We start from the raw sequence: 20356 nt of genomic DNA on the forward strand, positions 1-20356 counted from the left end.
AGGTAGGTAGTTACTTTATTAATCCCCAAGGGGACATTTTTTTCGCTACAGCAGCATACAGGAAGCAATAAGATAATAATAGAATAATAAAAAGGAATAAAATAGCAGTAACAAAAATATTAAATATAAAATGCACAGTATATACAGTATATACAGTACAGTATATATCTATATATATTATATACAAACAACCAAGAAACACAGACAACAGTGTTATTGTTGTGTGATGGATTTTGCCAGAGGTGAGTTATTGTACAGACTTATTGCGGTCGGCAGGAATGATCTCCTGTATCTGTCCTTGTGACAGCGGAGCTGAAGGAGTCTTTTGGAGAAAGTGCTCTGCTGTCCCTGCAGCAGGTGGTGGAGAGGGTGATCAGGATTATCCAATATGGATAATAGTTAAACGATACAACACCCGGAACCATGCAGAAAATATATGTTTACTGTTTCAGTTTGTTTACGAATCAATCTGTAACTAAATCAGTTTCTATCGATACACGGATGAAGAGTAAGTTTCAATGGTAACGTTAAACCTTTAGAAGGAAAGCGTTAAATCATTAAAATGTGTTGTTACACGTGTAACATGTAAAAACCGTAACAGACTTAATGTGTTGGGCAATTTAACAATTTAACAATTTGTGTCATTTTCAGAATACACAACAGACCTGAAACGAGTCTGCTACCTCATTTATTGTTAGCCCTGTTGTTACTGATTTAAGTTAAATTGTATATTAAGTATCAACCAATATAAAATACATGAAAACTAAATGAATGAAATGTTCCGTTATTGGTCTTTCTTATAATCTTACCTTCATCATAATCTTCATGATCTAATCCGCCCAGCAACATGACTTTCCAGCAGCGGGGGGAAGGAGGCGCCATGGAGACCAAGGAGACAAAGATGGAGGTTGTTGCCTGGTTGGCTGTCGGACCCCTCAGTAAGACGTTTATCTGGATGCAGCCTCTTCCAGACATTAAAGTCAGGGGATTTGATCATTTTGGGACCAAGTCCTGGAAAATTGTGGAGTTTTGTTTAAATTTAATCAAACGGTAATATTTTCCCTGCATTATTTTATTTGGTGTTATTGTCCTGAGTCGTTTTTATCTCCTTCCAGCTCATCAACAACCACTTCAGTCAACACTTTCTGTTTTTTCCTGTAGTTGCTAACGAAGGAAAATCCCCATTTCAAGAGCTTGAGCTCAAAAACTACGACTTCAAAGAAAAGCAAGATGTAGAGTTTGTAATACTACTATTGATCTATTAAAATGTGGGAGAGGGAGCTCTTCACAGCCACACATATAGAAATAGAAATTATATAAAAATAAACTAAAACAAATTAATTAAATTAAAAAATTAAAATTAAATTAAAATAGTCAATATAATCTAAAATTAAAAATTTAAATAAACTAAAACAAATAAATAAAATTGAGAAAATATTTAAAAACTAAAATTTAAAAAATTTAAATTAACAATCTTAAAATAATCTAAAACGGATAAAATAAACTAAAACAAGTAAATCAAAATTAGAAAAAAAAAAATTTGTTTAAGAAAACATATTTTGATCTGTTTGTTGTTTAAAGAAGTTAGTAAAAAAAAAAAAAAAAAAAAAAATGGAAGTTTTGTCCTGAAAACGTCCTGAGAACGAGTAAATGAAGCTCACAAATTGCTGAGAATAAAATCATGTGGCTGGATTTTGGCTGATCAGCACAAAAGAGATTTCATTAGAGGTAATTAAATTCAACTTTGTTTGACTCTGATCATTACAAAAAAATTCAATGTCTAATCAACTAGTCACCTTTCTTCATTTCATTTTACTTTATTAAAACCTGAAACAGTGGAAAATACGTGAGCTAAAACCACGTTCATTTTTTAAAAGTACCGTGCCTGTAAGTGAGAGTAACCGTAATGAAATCACCGCCACAGCCGTCGTGGTTCTGAAGCCAGCTCTCCGTTTTATTTGGTTTTGTCACGTTCGTCCTGTGAAATGTTGAAACCAGTTGCATATAAAACCCCCGTGTGCACTCTCGCCGTGAGTCATGCACAACATTGCAACTGTAAATAAAGTCAAAGCTCGAGTGTCAACATACAAAAATAAAGATATTATTTACATCAGACAGAAAAAAACGACACACTTCAGTGGAAAAAAAACCGGAAAGAGTTCGACGTGAGGTGAAACAAATGCTCGTGCGTGTTGTTTCTTTTTTTACACAACGCGTCTGCTCAGTCTTCGTTTCTTTGATCAGAGGAGGCAGTGAAACATCTGTACACATGAACTCAACATCCTTGGCATCAAAACTTTACATTTTCATCTCCGCTGTCGAGTTCCGTCCCAAAGCGGAGTGTGTTTTTTTTTTCAGATCCCGACCCGAAGCAGTGTCCCGACACTCTCCGGACTCCGTGCAGAGCGAGTGCAGACCACAAGGCTTCCGGACGCCATGTTCAAACGATGATGTCAGATGACGGATCTGTAATTCATTGATAAGTCGATTGACAGAAGGAACCGATAAAGACAAAAAAAAAAAAAAAAAAAAAGTGTAAACTCAGCGCTCCTCTTTAGTCTGACCGATTAAGAATATGTATTCATTCTATTTAGAATAAGTGATTGTATTTTTGCATGTCAGCTGGTTGCGGTCATGTGTGTCAGTTCTGATCAACAACAGGAAATGAAATATCTTCTCTTACGGGGAAAAAAAACAGGAAGGAAAACTCGCATGAATAAATACCACAAACCAACCCTCACTGCCGCCTCCAAACAGGAAGTGAAGAACTTCGGATGAAAAATAATGGAGAACAGGAAGTGAACAAGAACTGCTGGACCGTGTATGAAGCACCAAAGGGCTTCTAATTTAAAACGAGGGCTTATAAAATCGAAACAAGTTTTTAATTTGAAAGAAGAGCTTTTAATTTGAGGAGCTGCGTTTGTCCAACCGATGGTGTCGCTTTGATTTCTCGCTCACTGACGAACATTCGTGTTTGTGGGAGCGGCCAAAAATACGTCCCACAAATCATCTCAGATGAAAGTGGGCGTGGTCAGGGCGCGACAGTTTGATATTGATCCAAAGAATCGACAGAAGTGACTCGGTGATGACGATGTTACTTCGCTGAATGGCTGAAAGATGCAACTTCTCATATCCTTTCAAATTAAAAGCCCTCTAGTGTTCCATACATGCCATATACTGTATGTATAATCGCACAGGATAAAAAAAAAAACCTGCCCGTCCACGCCTTTTCTTTGTTCCTTTTTTGTGAGTAAACTGTCGACAAAACACAACCAAAAGCGAATAAAAATATGAATGAACCAACAAAAATGGATTCTTAGACCGGATTAGATTTGACTTTGTGTTTCTAATTCTCACCCGTTGTTCTTGGTGTACATTCGTATTTAAAAAAAACACACAAAAACACACATCTGCACTTGCTGCTTCATAACCGCTGATAATAATGGCCGACCGACAGGGAGGGACGTCACAGACCGGCGCGGCTGAAGTCTTGTGGTCTGCACGGGACGCTCACACGGAGGAGACGCTGCCCGTCCCACACACTCCCGCTGTTACAAGATCCTTGCAGAGTTTTTATTGTTGTTGTTGTTGTCCCCGGGTCCGAGTCCTCTGTGCCTCTAAAACGTGGACGTCTTGATTCAGGACTTCCTCGGAAGGAGTTCGTCTCTGAAGAGCAGGAAACACACTCCGTTTTTAGGTCCCACAGCTGCAGCTACACTTCGGCCTGGAAAGCAGGACACGGTGGCAGCAGCGGCTCAAACGGGAAGCCGCGAAGCACCGTCGACGGCCGCGCGGATGCTACGCACTGAGGGGGGCGGGGTGGGGTGGGGGGGTTTGTGCTCGTCGGCGCCGACGTGATGGGACACCAGAGGCCCGAGGAGCTGCAACACAAAGGACACACGAAGAATCGGCGGCGGGTGAGACGTCAGCTGGAACTTTGAAACCGAAATGTGCTGCCGAGTTTTGTAGGAAACTGGATCAGAACCTGAGAAACCAGAGTCCAGGATTCCTACTTACGTGTGAGGAAGATGAGCGGGCGAAGCAGCGATCCAGCAGACTCAGGTGGTGGTAGTGGTGGTGGGTGGGTGGGTGGGGGAGGAGGGAAGGGGGAGGGGGCAGTGTCAGAAGTCACTTGAGACAGGGGCTGAGCGCGGTGGGGGTCGGGGGGAAGACCAGGGCCACGTCGACCCGCTCCGACCCGTTCTTCGGACAGATGATCTCGGTCAGACCTTCGGGACGCGGCTGACTCAGCAGCTCGCCTGCAGAGAACGACACGACACACACGTCACATATACACACACACACACACACACACACACACACACACACACACACACACACACATACACACGTGAACACACGCGATATTTGATCACACTGGTTCATTTTGTTTCTTTAAAGTAAAAAGTCATTTGAAAAGGCTGCAGACTTCCAGGTGGCAGTAATTTCACCGTGAGTGATGCGACTGAGGCCCAGCAGGGGGCGCCCAGTCCCGCTGCTGAAAATCAGGATCTCAGGTCAGTGCTGGCTTAATGGTGTTTCTTTCTTTACCCTGAACTCTTTCTGACAGGATTCGCTGCAGATTAATTAAAGTTCACTTCTTCACCCTGAACTCTGTCTGACCGGATCCACTGCAGTTTAAATATAGGTCATTTCTTTACCCTGAACTCTGTCTGACAGGATCCACTGCAGGTTAATTCTCAGTTCAGAGCTGTGGGACTTTTTTTCAGAAGTTTTATTGTGCGAAGAGGTTATTGTCATATAAGAATGATTTAATTTGGGCGAAAGTCAAACATAATTTTACCTACGCTCCTAAAAATCACCTGATCAGTACTTAAGTGGTTAGGATGATTTTTGTTTGTGTAAATGAAAAGATTATTCCTGTGATGATAATCTCTCTAAAACATGCCACAGTTTTAAAAACAGCTCAGAGACACACGGACAACATGTTTCCACAAACAGACACACAGTAAATGTACAAACGGATCTTTTTTTTTTTTTCTTTGTTCTGAATAAAACAACAATAAGGTTCATGATGAAGCTGCTTGGGTGACTGGACTCTGGGTACAGATATCCCGATGTTCCTGTCTCTGTTGTTATGTCCTTGGAAAATTCACGTTTCCAGTGTGGATATAAATAAAAGATTAAAATAAAGGACACACACTAACACTAACACACACACACACACACACACACACGCACACACACACACACACACACACACACACACAGTTCCTGAGTAAACCAGCTGCCATCTGTGGATCAACACAACAACAACAACAACTGGCCTATTTTCTCCATCATCGGTCAGATAACAAGGTTTAAAGCAGCTTAACGCCAGTCGAGCGCTCAAAGATCCTCAAAGCTCAATCAGCGTATCAACAAAACTTTACCACTAATTTAAATCCTGTTGCACTGCTTCCATCCATGTGTCTTCATCTTCTTCTTCACCGTTTTCTTTGCAGTCGTACAGCTGAGACTGTCGGGGTGTTTCCTCCACCGACAGGCAGCAACCCTACATTGAAGTAAAGTTCTGCCAGCCGCATCTCAAAGTGCAGAACTACAATCAGAACTTCCATCCATCCATTGTCCAATAACCCAGTCCAAAAGCAGCCCTGAACCGGTCTAAAACCAGTTTAAAACTAGTCCAAAGTCTGTCTAAAAGAAGTTCAAAACAGGGTTCAAAGCGAGCCCAAAACCACATCTGAAACCAGTTTAAATCAAGTCCAAAACCAGTTTAAATCAAGTCCAAAACCAAGTCCAATACTAGTCCAAAACCAGTTTAAATCAAGTCCAAAATCAGTTTAAATCAAGTCCAAAACCAGTTTAAATCAAGTCCAAAGTCGGTCTAAAACTAGTCTAAAACAGAGTTCAAAACCAGTCTACAAATAGAATTACAGCCTCTTTGTTGTTTTCCTCCTCCAACCAGGTGTCAACACCTTGGGTTTTTTGGAGCCAGGAATGACCATATTTGGACGAGCTGGGGACGAGAACACTATACCCCGCCCACCTATACCGAAAACCTCCCTGCACTCCAGGCCCATCAATCAAACAGCCCCACCTCCAAACATAGCTGTGTTTGAGTCCTAATATTTAACTAACGCTAGAGTTATTTGCAGGAGGGAGTTTATCTAATGATACCACGATGACTCGTGGAAAACATTTGCTGACTTTGTATTTCAGGAGAGAAGTTGATGCTTTTTGAATGAGCCAGAGTTTTTTTTGTTGTTGTTGGAGCCAGCACCTAGTGGCCCCTCGGTGGTATTGCACGGCTTCACTTTACAGACCGAACATTTTTATCTACAGTCTGCGGGTGTGGCCTCAGAGCATGACGTAACACCGCCATTGATCGCTGCTGATCTTCACAGTGTGTTTCAGTCACTGAAGACACTCGCATGTTAATAACGTGTTTTTCTGGGCTTATCAGACCTAAAACCTCATCCTGCAGCCAGGCACACACTTTTAAAAGATGACAACCTCACACACTCCATGACTGACATCTGGAGTCCCATCCACCGAGTCTGCTCCACCCCCCACCCCCACCCTGCAGGGTCCCGTTCAACGACTCACACAGGTCCCAGAAATCAGACGCCTGCATGCGATCGGGCTGCAGCAGCTGGTGACCTGCCATCTTCTGATCTGATCTGATCTGATCAATGCAGGATTTTCAAAGTAATTCTTCTGGGTCACGTCCAGTTTATGTAATCAGGCTTTTCTGGGCCCAGTGCTTCCCCAGATTAACTGGTTCAGATATCGCAGCGGACCTGAGCCGTCATCTGTTCCCTGCTCTGACACACACGTCATGATGACCACCTGTCACCGCATTACAACAACCGATGAGGGGGGGGGGGGGGGGGGGTTTGTTAAAACAAACATCTTGTTCAAAGGAATGCGATTGAAAGGGGATGAAAGTGTTTCAACGTGCACGAGGAGGGCGGCGGCTCTCCGCTAAAAGACTTTACAAGAGGAATCAATAAAGTCCGATCATCACCCGGCGTCATGTTCAGAACCTCCGCCTGCACTCAGGTGGAGCTGCTGGCTGAGGCAGAAAGAGCTGCTCGGTCCGCCAGAACCACTTAAACCATTAGCCCTTATCGATCGCTACTGTTCTCCCCGAGTGTCTGGAGCTGTTGAAGACTGGTTGATGAACACTGCGGCGGTTTTTCAGCCCTGAGCGTTGTCTGCAGCTCTTCTCCCTCAACAACCTTCCACCGAGACTGCGGAAAAACAAACTCGCAGCCGAAACGGTCCTGAACTCCCTGCTGCTGCTCGTGAGGCTAAAGCGCGGAGAACTGGAGTGAAGTTCCAACAGTGACGGACAACGTTTACCGTCATTCGCACTTTTCTGACAAGTCTTTGAACGCAGCACTTTTAAACTGTGGTGATGCTGCTTTTATGTACTAATGTAACCTGTTATTTACAAATATAACTTATTTATTAATATATTTTATTTACTAAAATAACCTTTCATTTACTAAAATAACACGCATAAAACTGGTGTGACGCTGCTTTTATTTACTGTTATAATCTGATATTTACTAGTATAAACTGTTATTTACAAATATAACTTGTTATTTAGTGATTCAAACTTTTATTTACTAATACAAGTTGTTATTTAGTGATTTAACTTACTTGTTATTTACTAATATAAACTGTTCTTTACAAATACAACTTGTTATTTAGTGACATAACTTTCTTATTTACTCATAAACTAATATTTACTAACACAACTTGCTATTTACTCATATAAACTGTTATTTAGTGATAAAAGTTACTTGTTATTTACCAATATAACTCGTGACTTACTCATACAACTATGGTGATGCTGCTTTTATTTACGATTCTAACCCGTCATCTACTAATAGAACTTATTTACTAACATAACTTGTTATTTGCAAATAAAACTGTGGTGATGCTGCTTTCACTGCACGAACAGATGTGAAGACTTTTCCTCTGCTGGAAATCAGATGTGCGTTTCATCACTGAAAGCAGCTCAGACATCCGGCTGCCTGTCCTGAATTAGGTCGACTCCTCCTCCCTCCTCCCTCCTCCCTCCGCCTCCAGAGGAGTCACACAATGACCCACAAAGACCTGATTTCAGGAATGTACAGATCTCAATATCCCATCAGCAGGTAGAGGAATCATTTCCCGCTCTGCTCACCTCCTTCCCCCCCCCCTCCTCCTCCTCCTCTCGTCAGCCTTTCAGCCATAAAAGGCAACAGCCACTTGTGTGGGAGCAGGAGAGGTTTTCCTGTCTCCAGGAAACTCCCACTGAGATGTTGGATGTTTGCAAAAATCAACGGCGAAGTCTTGCTGAGCTTTCAGGGTCTGTTCCATTCACAAACTGCTCAGACATCCGATTTGACTTCCTGCTCCGTTGTGAGCCTCCAAACAGTTTGAGGAGGATCTGCAGGCCTCAGACCGCCAGCAGGATACAATAATGCAGTTTCTCTGGATTACGCCAAAACAGGAAGTTTTCATCAGAAAAGTTTTAAGCAACGTTACCAACATTTTCAAGGTTCCAGTCTTTTCAAATGTCTCAGATTTTTGGGCTTTTCTCTATTTCGTATCGCAGTGAAATGAATATCTGTGTGCTGTGGACAAAAGGAGTAGTGAAGTCATTAATTGTGGCCCTTCATTTATGTATTAAAATTGGAAAAAACCCTCCCATTTCACTAAAATAGCAATTAACTAAAATAATTTGTTTACTAAAATAGTTTGTTATTTACTAGTCTAACCTGTCATTTACTCAATTAACTTATTTGCTCAAATATTTTGTTATTTACTAATATAACCTGTTGTTTACTAATCTAACCCCACATCTACTAAAATCACTTATTTACTCAAATAATTTGTTATTTACTAATATAACCGGTCATTCACTGAAATAACTCATTTTTTAATCTAACCCCTCATTTACTAAAACAACGTATTTTATTTAATTAAATGAATCAATCAATTTGGTATTTACGAATAGAGCCTGTCATTCGCAATACGGTCCCCAGCTCCACGTCTTCCAGGTGGGGAACCGGAGCAGACGTGGAGCCAAAGAACCGGGACGTTCTGGACACGTCCCCCGGGTCGACGTGTGCGGAGACGCTGTCGGCAGAGAGGATGAATGAGCATGACCAAGGACACGAGCAGCTGCTGTGGCACTGACAGAGGCCATCGGATCAGCCTGAGGATTAACACACACACACACACACACACACACACACACACACACACACACACACACACACACACACACACACACAGGCCACTGGAAAAGACACTCAGTCTGCAGACTCCATTTCGTGCCTCTTTCATCGTGTGTGTGTGTGTGTGTGTGTGTGTGTGTGTGTGTGTGTGTGTGTGTGTGTGTGTGTGTGTGTGTGTGTGTGTGTGTCTGCACGTGCTCAGTAGCTCCCTGACGGCCAGAGAACATGAGTATCGATCAGGGACGTCCTCATCAGATATCGATAATCTCTGATTCTGAGTCGGAGCTGATACAATCCATTAAAACCTCCCTGATCAGATCAGATCGGCTCTAAATCTCTTCATCGATTAATCTGGATTATTGATTGATCAATGCCAGAGGACGAACCAAGCAGCAACCAGCAGTGACGTCACCCGTCGGTTTGTGAACGCCCGTGATGAAGCCTCCAGTTCGGGGTTTTGTCCGTCGCCATCCTGCTAGTTCGAAGCGGTTTGGAGCAGGAAGTGACCATATTTGGACAAGCACGGCGGTGGTATTGCAGTTTAAGGCACTTCTGCATCTGCTTCATTTCTCAGACCACTTTTATATACAGTCAATGAGACTAACATTCTTGAGTTTCTTTCTGATGTCTGAGCTCACAGCAGTTTCTGCAGAGCTCCTCTGTGAGTCCATCAGACCGAGAGATCCGATGAAATCCAGGATCAGTGAAATGGAGCAGAGCGAGGCCTGAAGAAAGTGATCAGCAGCTGCAGCGACACGGAGGCCTGATCCTCAAGAGGACAACTGCAGCGAGCAGACAGGAGGAGGAGAAGGAGGAGGAGGAGCAGGAGGAGGAGGAGGAGGAGGTTACAGCTGAGCGAGCAGCAGGACAGACAACAACGTGCAGGAGAAAGTCCTGCTGCCTGTAAAAAAATAACTTCACGTGACAGAAACGTCATCGTCCACGTGTGAAGACGAGCGGGAATGTAACGGTACAACAATATTTTTCCACTACAGGTCGGAGTCTTTCACCGAGTTAAAGTACACTAGTACTGTCAGAAAAAAGTACTTTAAGGAGTACTTCAAAAGTAAAAGTATTAATCAATCAAAATGATCATTCAGAGGGCTCATATATTTATAGATTAGAAACACGAATGGAGTATTGTTTCAATGATTCATCCATCATCTATACATCCATCCATCCATCCATTATCCATCATCATCATCATCATCAATCCATCCATCCTCTAGTTATCGAGCAGCAGTTTGTTTTGAGTGTTCGTTTTGCTGATTGTAAATGACGAGTTATTTTTGTCAATAAAGTGAGTTTTGTTTGGAAAGGAGACTTTATGCTGAGATCCTTCTAGCAGACTGAGACCCGAGCAGAGAAACCTCAGAGTTGGTGTCAGACGTTTGAAGTCGCAGGGACGTCCAATTTGGGAGGTCCGAGGTGGAGGACGGAGGTCCTCAGGTTATCACACGTTCCAGTCAGCTGACCTCCCCCTCGTCCTCCTCCTCTTCCTCCTCCTCCCCGTCACATGTCTGAGATAATACAGTAGGATTACCGCAGGGTGATGTAACAGGATCCTCCCTGCCAGATTACTCACCAGCACACTTCACTTAGATAAATACGTTAACCTGACTCAGGTCCGGGGAGCTCCGCCTCCCCCGAGACCAACCGATCAGTCCGATCCGTTGTGTTCCAACAGGCCACAACATGACAGTTCTGCTCTGGAACTGAACACGGATCAGTACCGACCCTGAAAACTGACGTATTGATCGATAGCTCGACAAAAGAACCTTCTGGCGTCCATCTAACAAACTCACTCTGCTGTGAGTCGTTGTTCTTCGGAGGAACGACTCAGACAGTGATGATGATGATGTCAGCGGCAGAGAAATCAATGAGAGATGTTCGGCTGAAGATGAAAGCCTGTCCGAACTCTTCCAGATGTTTCTGCTGACGATCTGGCAGCAGGTTGTGTGAAAACTCAAGACACGTGATGATAGATCATGAGGTTCTTATTTAAAAGGAAAAACATCATTTCACTTCCGTCCTGCTGTGCTCATTTTGTTAATGAAAAATATTTGTTGAGGAGCTTTTCTCCAAGATGAAAACTAAAACTGACATTTGGAAATGACTAAATGTTTATGGCAGTGAATAAAAAAATTTCAAAAAAAAATTTGATAAACAAATGAAACAGTTTTAATAAAACTGATTAGTTCCCACACTGAGCACCTGAACCCAAGTTTGACCTGAGGTTGGGAAGAACTCCATAGACTGTGTATAAAATTATTTGTAGTCTCCGGATCTGAAGTGAAGCCTTAAAGTGTAATACCACTGAGGGGCCACTAGGGGCTCCAAATAAACCTCTGGCTCAAAAAAAAAAAAAAAAAAAAAAAACTCTGGCACCAACAGACTCCCATTCAAAAGGCATCAACGTCTCTCCTGAAATATAAAGTCAGTGAATGTTTTCCATGAGTCGTTATGGTGTCATTACATTGTCCCGTCAATCGTCCCGACGGTTTGCTCTCAGTTTGCTGACTAAAAGCTTCACAGAATAACTCTTGAGAAACAGATCCAGTGAATCAGAGCGGACTCAAAATGTGTTTCCAGCAGGCTCTTGGCTGCGCACCAGAACCTCCCTCAGTCGTCACATCGACTGACTGGATGTTTGATTTATGTTTGATAAAAGTCTGCCGAGAGAAACTGCTTCCAGTCCCGACACTGTTCACACTGATACCTGGCTGAGGTCCACCACAAACACAGAAACGAAGCCCGCAGCTAAAAAACAACCCGGGGCCTCGAGTAAACAGGTGCCAAGTGAAGCGTGGGAGGAGCCAACACCGGAGGACAGGTAGGCCCCGCCTCCCGGCCGATGCCGCATCTGCAGCGCCGTAGCAGTGAGATTTACATAAGCTCTGCTGCGTCTGACCGGCCTCGCTGTTCATCTATTGAATCTGTAACTGGGCTTTAATCCCGGCAGATCCTTTAACTGGTTTAAGAGCAGCCGGCTGTGTCACACTGAGACTCGCAGCAAGAGTGAAAGTGCCGCGACCGGAGCGGCAACACGTGTCCTCCCGGCCGAACCGACGGCGTCTGCAGATACGTCCAGCGAGGCAACAGGCGGGTAAACGCAGTGCGTGGAAATGTTAAGGCGGAGGATCCGCGTGTTCCTCAGACGCGGCCTTTTATCTCAGTTGCGAGGAAAAACACTGCGTAACTAAAAAAAAAAAAAAACATCACAACACATCAGCTTAACATGCAACGAAAATAAACTTCCACGGCCTCCACGATTTCTCTAAACAAACGCGTCACGCCACGTGAATTTACAGAAGGTTTTGAGTTACGACCACAGATTGCATATAAAAGTCAATAAAATTTCGCCGCGAGTTGTCTCGGAGTTGTTAGCTAAAGTCGCTCCTTCTTAGCAGTAAACAAGTTTGAAAAAGCTGTGTCTTTGTGGGCTTGTCTGTTTGATTGACAGGCCTGTGGTGCAGTCAGTTTACAGCTATCCGTGGGCGGGACGTAGTATCGTCGGGTTTCCAATCAGATCGCGTCAAATCCACCGATCGCCGCATCTGCAGCCCGCTACAGCCAATAGCGGCTCTCGGAAAAAAAAAAAAAAACACGATGTACCTGAAGACAGACGCAAAAGACGCTGCACGCTCAGAGTCATGAGTTAATGAAGTACCGCTGATAGAAGTAATAATAATAATAATAATAATAATAATAATAAAAACAGTAGATTAGATTAGACTTTATTAATCCCACAGTGGGGAAATTTAGAGATGTGGAGATGGCGGGGATGGAACCGAGGGTGAGATATGTGATGAGTCTGAGCCTTGAAGTTGGGGTCGACTCTCTTCTATTTCTGGGCCAACTCGATACCCTGCGAGGCTGAAGGAAGGTATTTACCTCCGGTCCACCGCTCGAGGCTGGATTACCGACCCGGCGGCCCCTCGACCCCGCTTCCGTTTATTTATTCTTACTGACAAACAGTTTTTTTGCTTGCAGCTTAAAACCTGTTTTTTATGTTCGCATAAAAAAAACCCTAAAAAAAACCTTAGGTTTCGTCCTTTTAAATCCCGTGTGAGTGTGGACATGCAGACTAAAAACCAACATTGTGAAAAGCTGCTTTCAGCAAATGTTTAATTAAAAAAAACAAATGCATGATGAATGAATGCAAATGAATCCGTTATTAAAAGTGAAGTCAATCGAGGGACTAATCAATCGAGTAACGAGATGTCGCCAGACGACCTACTTCCGTGCTGCAGACTCACACGTGAAGCCTGCAGGAGGAAGAAGCGGCGTTTTCCTGAAACTCTTTAACAGTCCCACTTTCCACAGAGGACAAACTTTTTTTTTCTGTCTGTTGGAGTCTGCAGAGTCCGAAGTGCATACGACACGCCGTGGCCAAAAATATCACCACCATAAAAGGCCGGATGAAACTGAGAGCAGGAAACATTTTTCCAACGGCAGACACAGTTGTTAACCCTCTAAAAACACCCCTGCAAGGTCTCAGGATGACACCTGCCAAAATATCCGGAGCTTTAATCATTTTATTCAGAAATGAACATGTTTTCGTGCGCTCTCGCAATAAACACTCTTCTGTCCAGAAAAAGTACTGAAAAATATATATATTTTTTTTTTTTTTTTGCGGCGTTCAGGAAAGGTTTCCTCCGACGCGTTAATTTGAAAATCCTTTACGTCGGTGGCCCCGCCCCTTCCTCTACATCCGCCCGTTTAGGATGGAAAGTGTCCCAGCGTTTCACACTTCTTTTTTTTAATTATTTTTTTGGACCGTTTTGAGTGCATCGTCCTGGTATTTGTGGACAGTGTGAACGTACTTATGCACTCAAAACAGAGAGTGTTAGTGCACAAGTACGACATTTTGGAAACACAATGAAAAGCTGAGCTGCAGGACAAAACTGAGCAGACTGGCCCCGCGGGAGGGAACTTCTCTTATCGAACTGCAGCCGTTAAAACCACTCATTAAAAGGCAGCTGATGCGATCACACTGACATCACACATAAACTATTTCCAACATGTTCGGTCCTGTTTCGTCCGCTGCAGGTTACTCCGACCTGTTATCCTACGCTAGTCTTTGCTTACAATAATACTATATATGTATGCCATATTATATTCCTTGTATACAATCTCGTATTAATCAACTATTAATCCTCAGGCGGATGCAACAGGCTGTTTCTGTAGAAGTCAGCGATACTGCTGAGATCAGCGATCCTGTTGGGGTCAGCATGCTGCTGTGCATAATAACAAGGCCACAGGCTGTAACGGTTGATGGCACGACCATTAGTTTCACCTTCTGTCTTTCTTATTTCTTCCGAGTCATAAAACAGGAATAAGTTACTGACCTGAGCAACACGTCCCCACAAGGCAAGACGGCCCACCTCGACCAATCAACAAAGGGCACATCACCATACATGACTTTTTGGTTCCTGTACTATAAGAAGACTGGGTCAGGGAGAGTCAGGAGTTCAGACTTCGTGAACTGACACATACTTTGTTGTTGTCAGGGAAGCATAGTCTGGACCCAGAGCTCTGCAACACTGATTATTCTGCTGCTGTTAAGTAAATATCTTGAAGCCTGACATCTTCTCCTATTGCCTCATTAAAAGAACACGCAGGACTGGGGGCTTACACATATTGGCTTTGTACTAGCATGAGCCCGAGTCCAACAAAAAAAAACAGAGGCCTCGAAAACACTCATTCCTTCCTTTTCACGCGTTCATGTGACGTTTCAGTCTTACGTCAGGGACACAGGTGGGATGTGTTTTTACGGTGAAGTTTGACCACAGCGAGTCCCAAAAAAAAAAAAAATTGCATCCTTTTCACTTTAAAGGTTATTTTTCCACCACGTCCGTCTGAGACGCGACCGCCGGAGCGGATCACAGCCGATCAAATCGGATCGATCGATATTCATCACATCACAACATCAGCCTTTAAAGGAGGAGAAGAAATACATTTTCCTCTTGCCGACATGCCGTCTGTCAAATCACTACGACTAAAATACACCAAGCTGTTCAACTGCGTTTTGCAGGCTGCAGGACAAAGACGGAAACAACAACAATAAACATAAAACTTACAGAAGCACAAACATAAACCCCAAAAATGACCAAATCAGGACGGTAAGAAAGAAAGAAAAAAAAAAAAAAAAGTTCCCCCGGTGGGAATGAAAACGGCGTCGCACATGTGACCGGAGGAAATAACTGGAACTGAAGACGAAAGAAGCAGTCACAAGTTGTTCCATTTTTAAAGTCAGGACACTTCAGACGGCAGGAAAAACTACTTTCTTTGCTCTCATAAGTTCACTGTTCTTCTTCCAATAACTCGCATGTTTTACATTCAAAACAGACCGAATGGATCCTTTTAACTGTCGGATGAAGTGATTTGGAAACAGGTTGGTTTATTCACTCTGCTGCTTGAGGTCAGAGGTTACTAAACTCTCTCTGATCTGCATTCGAACAAACAGCTCGGGTCACATTTGAGAACAACGATATGGACTTAAGCTTATGTCAGCTGAAATAATTAAACCGGGAGGAGTGGGGGGGGCTGAGGGGGGCCCGTCTTTGCCCTGGGGCCCCTCAGGAGCTAAGTGCGGCCGTGTCCATCAGGCTATTTCAGGTTTCTGAAAAGAGTTCTCTCACCATCGCTACTTTTGGTTATAACGTCATATTTCCAGTGCAGCCTACTTAACACAGTAACAAAAGGATGTGAATAATTCCTGCGCCACTGCTGCTGATCTGCAGGTCGCATGACTGACGTGCACAAAGAAAACCTGCGTGAAGGGCGGGCTGCCTGAGAGGGATGAGAAAGAGGACTTACCCGGGAAGGCGTGCGGGTTGGACGACCCTCTGTTGAGGCACTTGGAACAGAGAATGTGCACAGAGTAGTGCAGGCCGGGCCACTCCTGCAGCAGCATGTTCAGCTCCTCCACCAGCGGTGTCACGGCCTGCCAGGCGGTCCAGATGTTGGGCAGCGAGGCCTGGCTGGCGATGGACAGGGTCTCCGCCTGCAGCCGCCCCTTGGAGGGCCGGTGACTGATGACCACGGGGACCTTCCCTCGGTAGGCGACGATCTGATGCCTGCCGTCCGACCGCTGGACCACGTGGCCGTTGATCTGCACGCTGAATCGAGCGAACAGCCCCGGAGGAAACAGGAAGGGGAAGCTGTACTGGATGTGCAGCTGCTCCACGGAGAAGAAGTGACACAGAGGCAGAGAGTTCGCCCCGCCCGAGGCCTCCGCCCGGGCCTCCTCGCTGCTGACGTAGCTGGGGAACTTGTACCACACGGTGGCTCCGTTCAGAGGCTTGCTGCGGGGTTTGTTGATGCAGTAGCAGACGCCCATCTTCTCCAGGAGCTCCATGATGAGGTGGAGGTCCTGCTGGGTCTGGATGAGCGGTCTGAGGAGCAGGCGGATGACGTTGGAGGGCAGGAGGCCGTGCTGGAGGAAGCCCTCCACGTGGTGCTGCAGATGGGTGACCCTGAGCTTCTCACCCTTCTCGTCCTCTATGACCAGACTCACCCGTCCCTTGTCCCCCCTCTCGCCCTCAGAGAGGAGCCGGTCCAGCAGCGTGGACTCGTCCCTCTGGAAGAAGACGTTAAGAATTGCGATGAATCGTGGAAGGTTGTGGAAAACGTACTCCTTCAGGCTGAGGCTGTCCTCGAAGTAGAGCAGCTTCCCGCTCTCGTGCAGGTAGGATAAGGCGCTCTGCAGCCGGTCCTCGGTGAGCCCGGCCTGGAGGCCCAGACGGGCTGAGTCCCACCACGAGAGCCACAGGTCTTTGGGCTTAAAGTGCAACTCCTCCAGCATCTGCCAGGACTTTGGCAGCACACGGTGGAGGTTGGGGAAGATCTCCCGGTGGTCCGCGACGGACATGAGCTTCTCCCTCAGCCTCTGGATGTTCCTCTGGGTCTCTGTGCAGCTGACGCTCAGGACCGGCGACAGGATCTGCAGCCGGTGGTTCAGCATGTACTGCAGCTGGGCCTTCCTGCGCCTCAGGTTCCGGTCGGAGACGCCGTAGAAGAGGACGTGGGGGCTGGAGGTGCGGACGTTGTAGCCCTGCTCCAGCGCCTGGTCCACCTGCAGAGCCAGGCTCCTCAGGCTCTGGACGTCCCTCTTCTCCTGCAGGCCGATCTGCCTGTGAATGTCCAGAGTCTTCTCCTCCACCTCCACCTCTCCGCACAGGTCTGCGTGTGTGCCCACCAAGAGCAAGACAGCGTGGGGCACTTTGGCGCAGAGCAGATGGAGGAAATACCCGACGTGGGCATAAAAGTTCCTGGGTGAATATGCTCTGAGATTGACGACGAGGACGTAGAGAGCACCGGGGGAGAGAAAAAAGGGTTTGATGAGGTCATAGTTTTGCTTCCCTGACAGATCGTAGACTAGAAACGTGAGATGGCGATCAGCGTCCGCCACCCAGTTGGTGACCTCGATGCCTTTGTGTCCCTGGGTTCCTTTGACGTCCTGCTGAGTGCTCACCACGCTCTGCCTCAGTCGGGTTTTCCCGGCGTTCTTCATCCCCATCAGGACCAGTTTCAGCCGCGGCTTCACTGCAAGCTGCGAGTGCGCGAGCTCCTTCTGGTAGACCGCGATGTAAGGGATGCCCTTCATGCACACCTCGTACGGGGGCTGGATGAGAGGGTTATCCTTCACCTTCCAAATGTTCACTCTGGACAGCTTCCCAAAATTATCTGGAAGAATGGCTATTTGGTTACCCTGTAAAACGAGCTCCTCCAACTTCTCCAGCTCCACGATGGAGTCAGGCAGGTAGGTGATGTTGTTATTGTCCAGCCAGAGGTTCACCAGCCGCCTCAGGTCACCTATCTCCTCAGGAACATGCGTCAGCTTATTCCTGCTCAGGTAGAGCTCCTCTAATACTGCGATGCTCAGTAGAACCTGGGGAAAGTTCTCAAACTGGTTGGAGGACAAATTGAGCATTTTGAGTCTTTGCAGGTGACCAAAGGAAGGAGGCAGCACCGTGAGGTTGTTCCCGTCCAGCATCAGGCTCTCCAGGTTGTGCAGGCGACAGAACGTGTCGGGTAAGGCGGACATGTGAAGACTGCTGAGCCACAGGATTTTGATGGACTGCAGCTTCATGACGTCTGCTGGTAAAACCTCGAACTTGTTCCCGGAGCAGTCGAGCTCCTCCAGCTCGCCGAGGGCCAGGATCTCCGGGGGGAACTGGTTGAGCTTGTTGTGATCTGCATCCAGAGTCCGCAGCCTGGCGAGGCCCGAGAACGATCTGGGTAAATCGTGCAGGTCGTTGAAGCTGATGTCGAGTTCCTCCAGGGACCGAAGCGCTCCGATCTGAGCCGGCAGATACTGGATCTTGTTGTGACTGATGCACAGCTTCTTCAGACCTCTCAGCTGACCCACACCGTCAGACAGGCTTCTCAGGCAGTTGTGGCTCAAGTCGAGCTCCACTAGCTGCCCCAGCTCGAACACCACCCGGGGCACGGCAGTGAACTTGTTCCTGCGGAGGATGAGGATGCGCAGGTTGTTGAGGGTGGATCCCAGTCCGTCCGGCAGGTCCTGGAGGGAGTTGTTGCCCAGGTTGAGCGCCTCCACCTCGGCTATGTCCTCTGGCAGAACGATCTGGTTGTTTTTGGAGCAGAGGGTGAGCTGGCGCAGGTTGCTCCGCAGCTTCCGGGAGCGGAGGGCGGCATCCCTCCACAACCTGGCCGTTTTCAGATTGTTCTCCTTGTCCTCCATGGCGCTGCAGCCGGACCCCTCCTCCTCCTCCTCCTTGTTGTTTTCATTGAGAGTTTTCATGGATCCTGAGCGGGCAGCATGGTGGACAGAGTCCCACTGAAACCTGCGCGCTCCTGAACAGCCGCCCCTCCGGCAGGGAGGAGAGAAGAGCCACTACGTGTCGGGAAATAATCGAGCTTTTCGACGGCAGCGGGAGGAGTGTCTGCGGCCGCGGAGGCATCCTTTTCTCCTGCGCCACTCAGCACACAATGAACACAGACCTCCCCGGTTACAGCTCCGGCTTTGCTCCCGAACCCGAGGCCCGGAGCTGCGGCTCTCCGCTCACCATCACAGCCGTCCTCATCGCCGCCACGAGCCGCCCGCTGTGTTCTCTCTGTCCCGGTAAGATCCGCGCGTTTCCCAAGCGCTTTCCGAGTAGCCGCGTCTCTTCCTGGCTGCGGGGAGTGGAAGTGAGGCGGCGGGCGAGCCACACTGCGTCAGATCTCTGAGCCCTCCTCCTCCTCCTCCCGTCCTCCACGCAGCAGGGAGGAGGAGGAGGAGGGAAAGTGGTCGTCCTCACTCGGTTAAAACACAAATCAGTTCAGACACTCATGATTCTGACAGAAATGTATCCACAGAGCCGACATGACCAATAAACTCAAAACATTCAGAGGATGCAGAAACATAAAACAAAGATGCTTACTGTGACATGATGTCATCCATAAAGGCGGAAGTGACTGTTAGTGGAATATTGAAGCTGATTTCCCTGCTAACGTCCACCGCAGATGCAGGACTCTGTCTCCACCTACTGGACGTGATGGTCTCTGCACACAGCCGGGGGCGGGGGGGTATTCAAGTACTCAAGTAAAAGCACGAATACAACAGTGAAAATACAGCATTCAAAACAGTAAAAGTACATGAGTACTTCAAGTATCTGAAGTAAAAGTTCACGCAGCAGCAGATATCAGAACATCAAACTCTCAAACTTTTTAAAGAAAACTAAAGATCTGTCTCTAACCTGGCTTTTAATTTTGAAGGAATCTTTACCGTCTTGGTTTTTAAGTTTATTTTTACTGTTTATTATCCTCGCTGTTTATTCTGTTTTCCTGAATTATTTTTAATTTTTTTTATGCTTAACACATTTTTTCTTCAACCTTCATTTTTACTATGTTAAAAAAAAAAAATTCATTTGGGTTTTATTTGAATTATCAGCTTGTATTTGTGTGTTATTTGTGTGGAAAAATGTAAAATAAAACCAGAATGTGATTATTTGTAAATCATGTAAAACCATATTTAATTGCGTATAGACCAAAGACAACACATCAAATATTCCATCCATCCAACCATGTTATTGTTTTGTGAAAAAAAAAAAAAAAAAAAAAAAAAAAATTCTCATTCTGAACTTGGCTTGATTTGCAGCAACACGTCTCTTCCGAGGAGACCACGTGTTGAAAGTGAAATGTGC

The 20356-nt window shown here is 45.9% G+C and overlaps 1 protein-coding gene across 3 annotated transcripts; it reads right to left on the reverse strand.

The window, feature by feature from the left end:
* Positions 1–1930: 1930 nt before the first annotated feature.
* On the reverse strand, positions 1931–19661 carry mfhas1 (multifunctional ROCO family signaling regulator 1). 3 transcript variants are annotated; one of them, XM_069167361.1, is made up of 3 exons: positions 16023–19659; positions 4018–4259; positions 1931–3881 (listed from the first exon to the last, which is right to left on the reverse strand). In XM_069167361.1, exons 1-2 carry the CDS (start codon positions 18970–18972, stop codon positions 4129–4131), a joined length of 3081 nt encoding a protein of 1026 aa, XP_069023462.1. In that variant the 5' UTR covers positions 18973–19659; the 3' UTR covers positions 1931–3881; positions 4018–4128. The 3 variants fall into 3 exon arrangements, with proteins under 3 accessions (XP_069023462.1, XP_069023453.1, XP_069023472.1); XM_069167352.1 differs by lacking the exons at positions 1931–3881; positions 4018–4259 and adding an exon at positions 4278–5103 and having other exon boundaries at positions 16023–19661; XM_069167371.1 differs by lacking the exons at positions 1931–3881; positions 4018–4259 and adding an exon at positions 5084–5169 and having other exon boundaries at positions 16023–19660.
* Between the last annotated feature and the right edge of the window lie 695 nt (positions 19662–20356).

This window comes from Embiotoca jacksoni, unplaced genomic scaffold, assembly GCF_022577435.1.
Source record: "Embiotoca jacksoni isolate LCO1_2020_lvr unplaced genomic scaffold, fEmbJac1.0.p SCAF_10, whole genome shotgun sequence".
Lineage (NCBI taxonomy): Eukaryota > Metazoa > Chordata > Actinopteri > Embiotocidae > Embiotoca > Embiotoca jacksoni.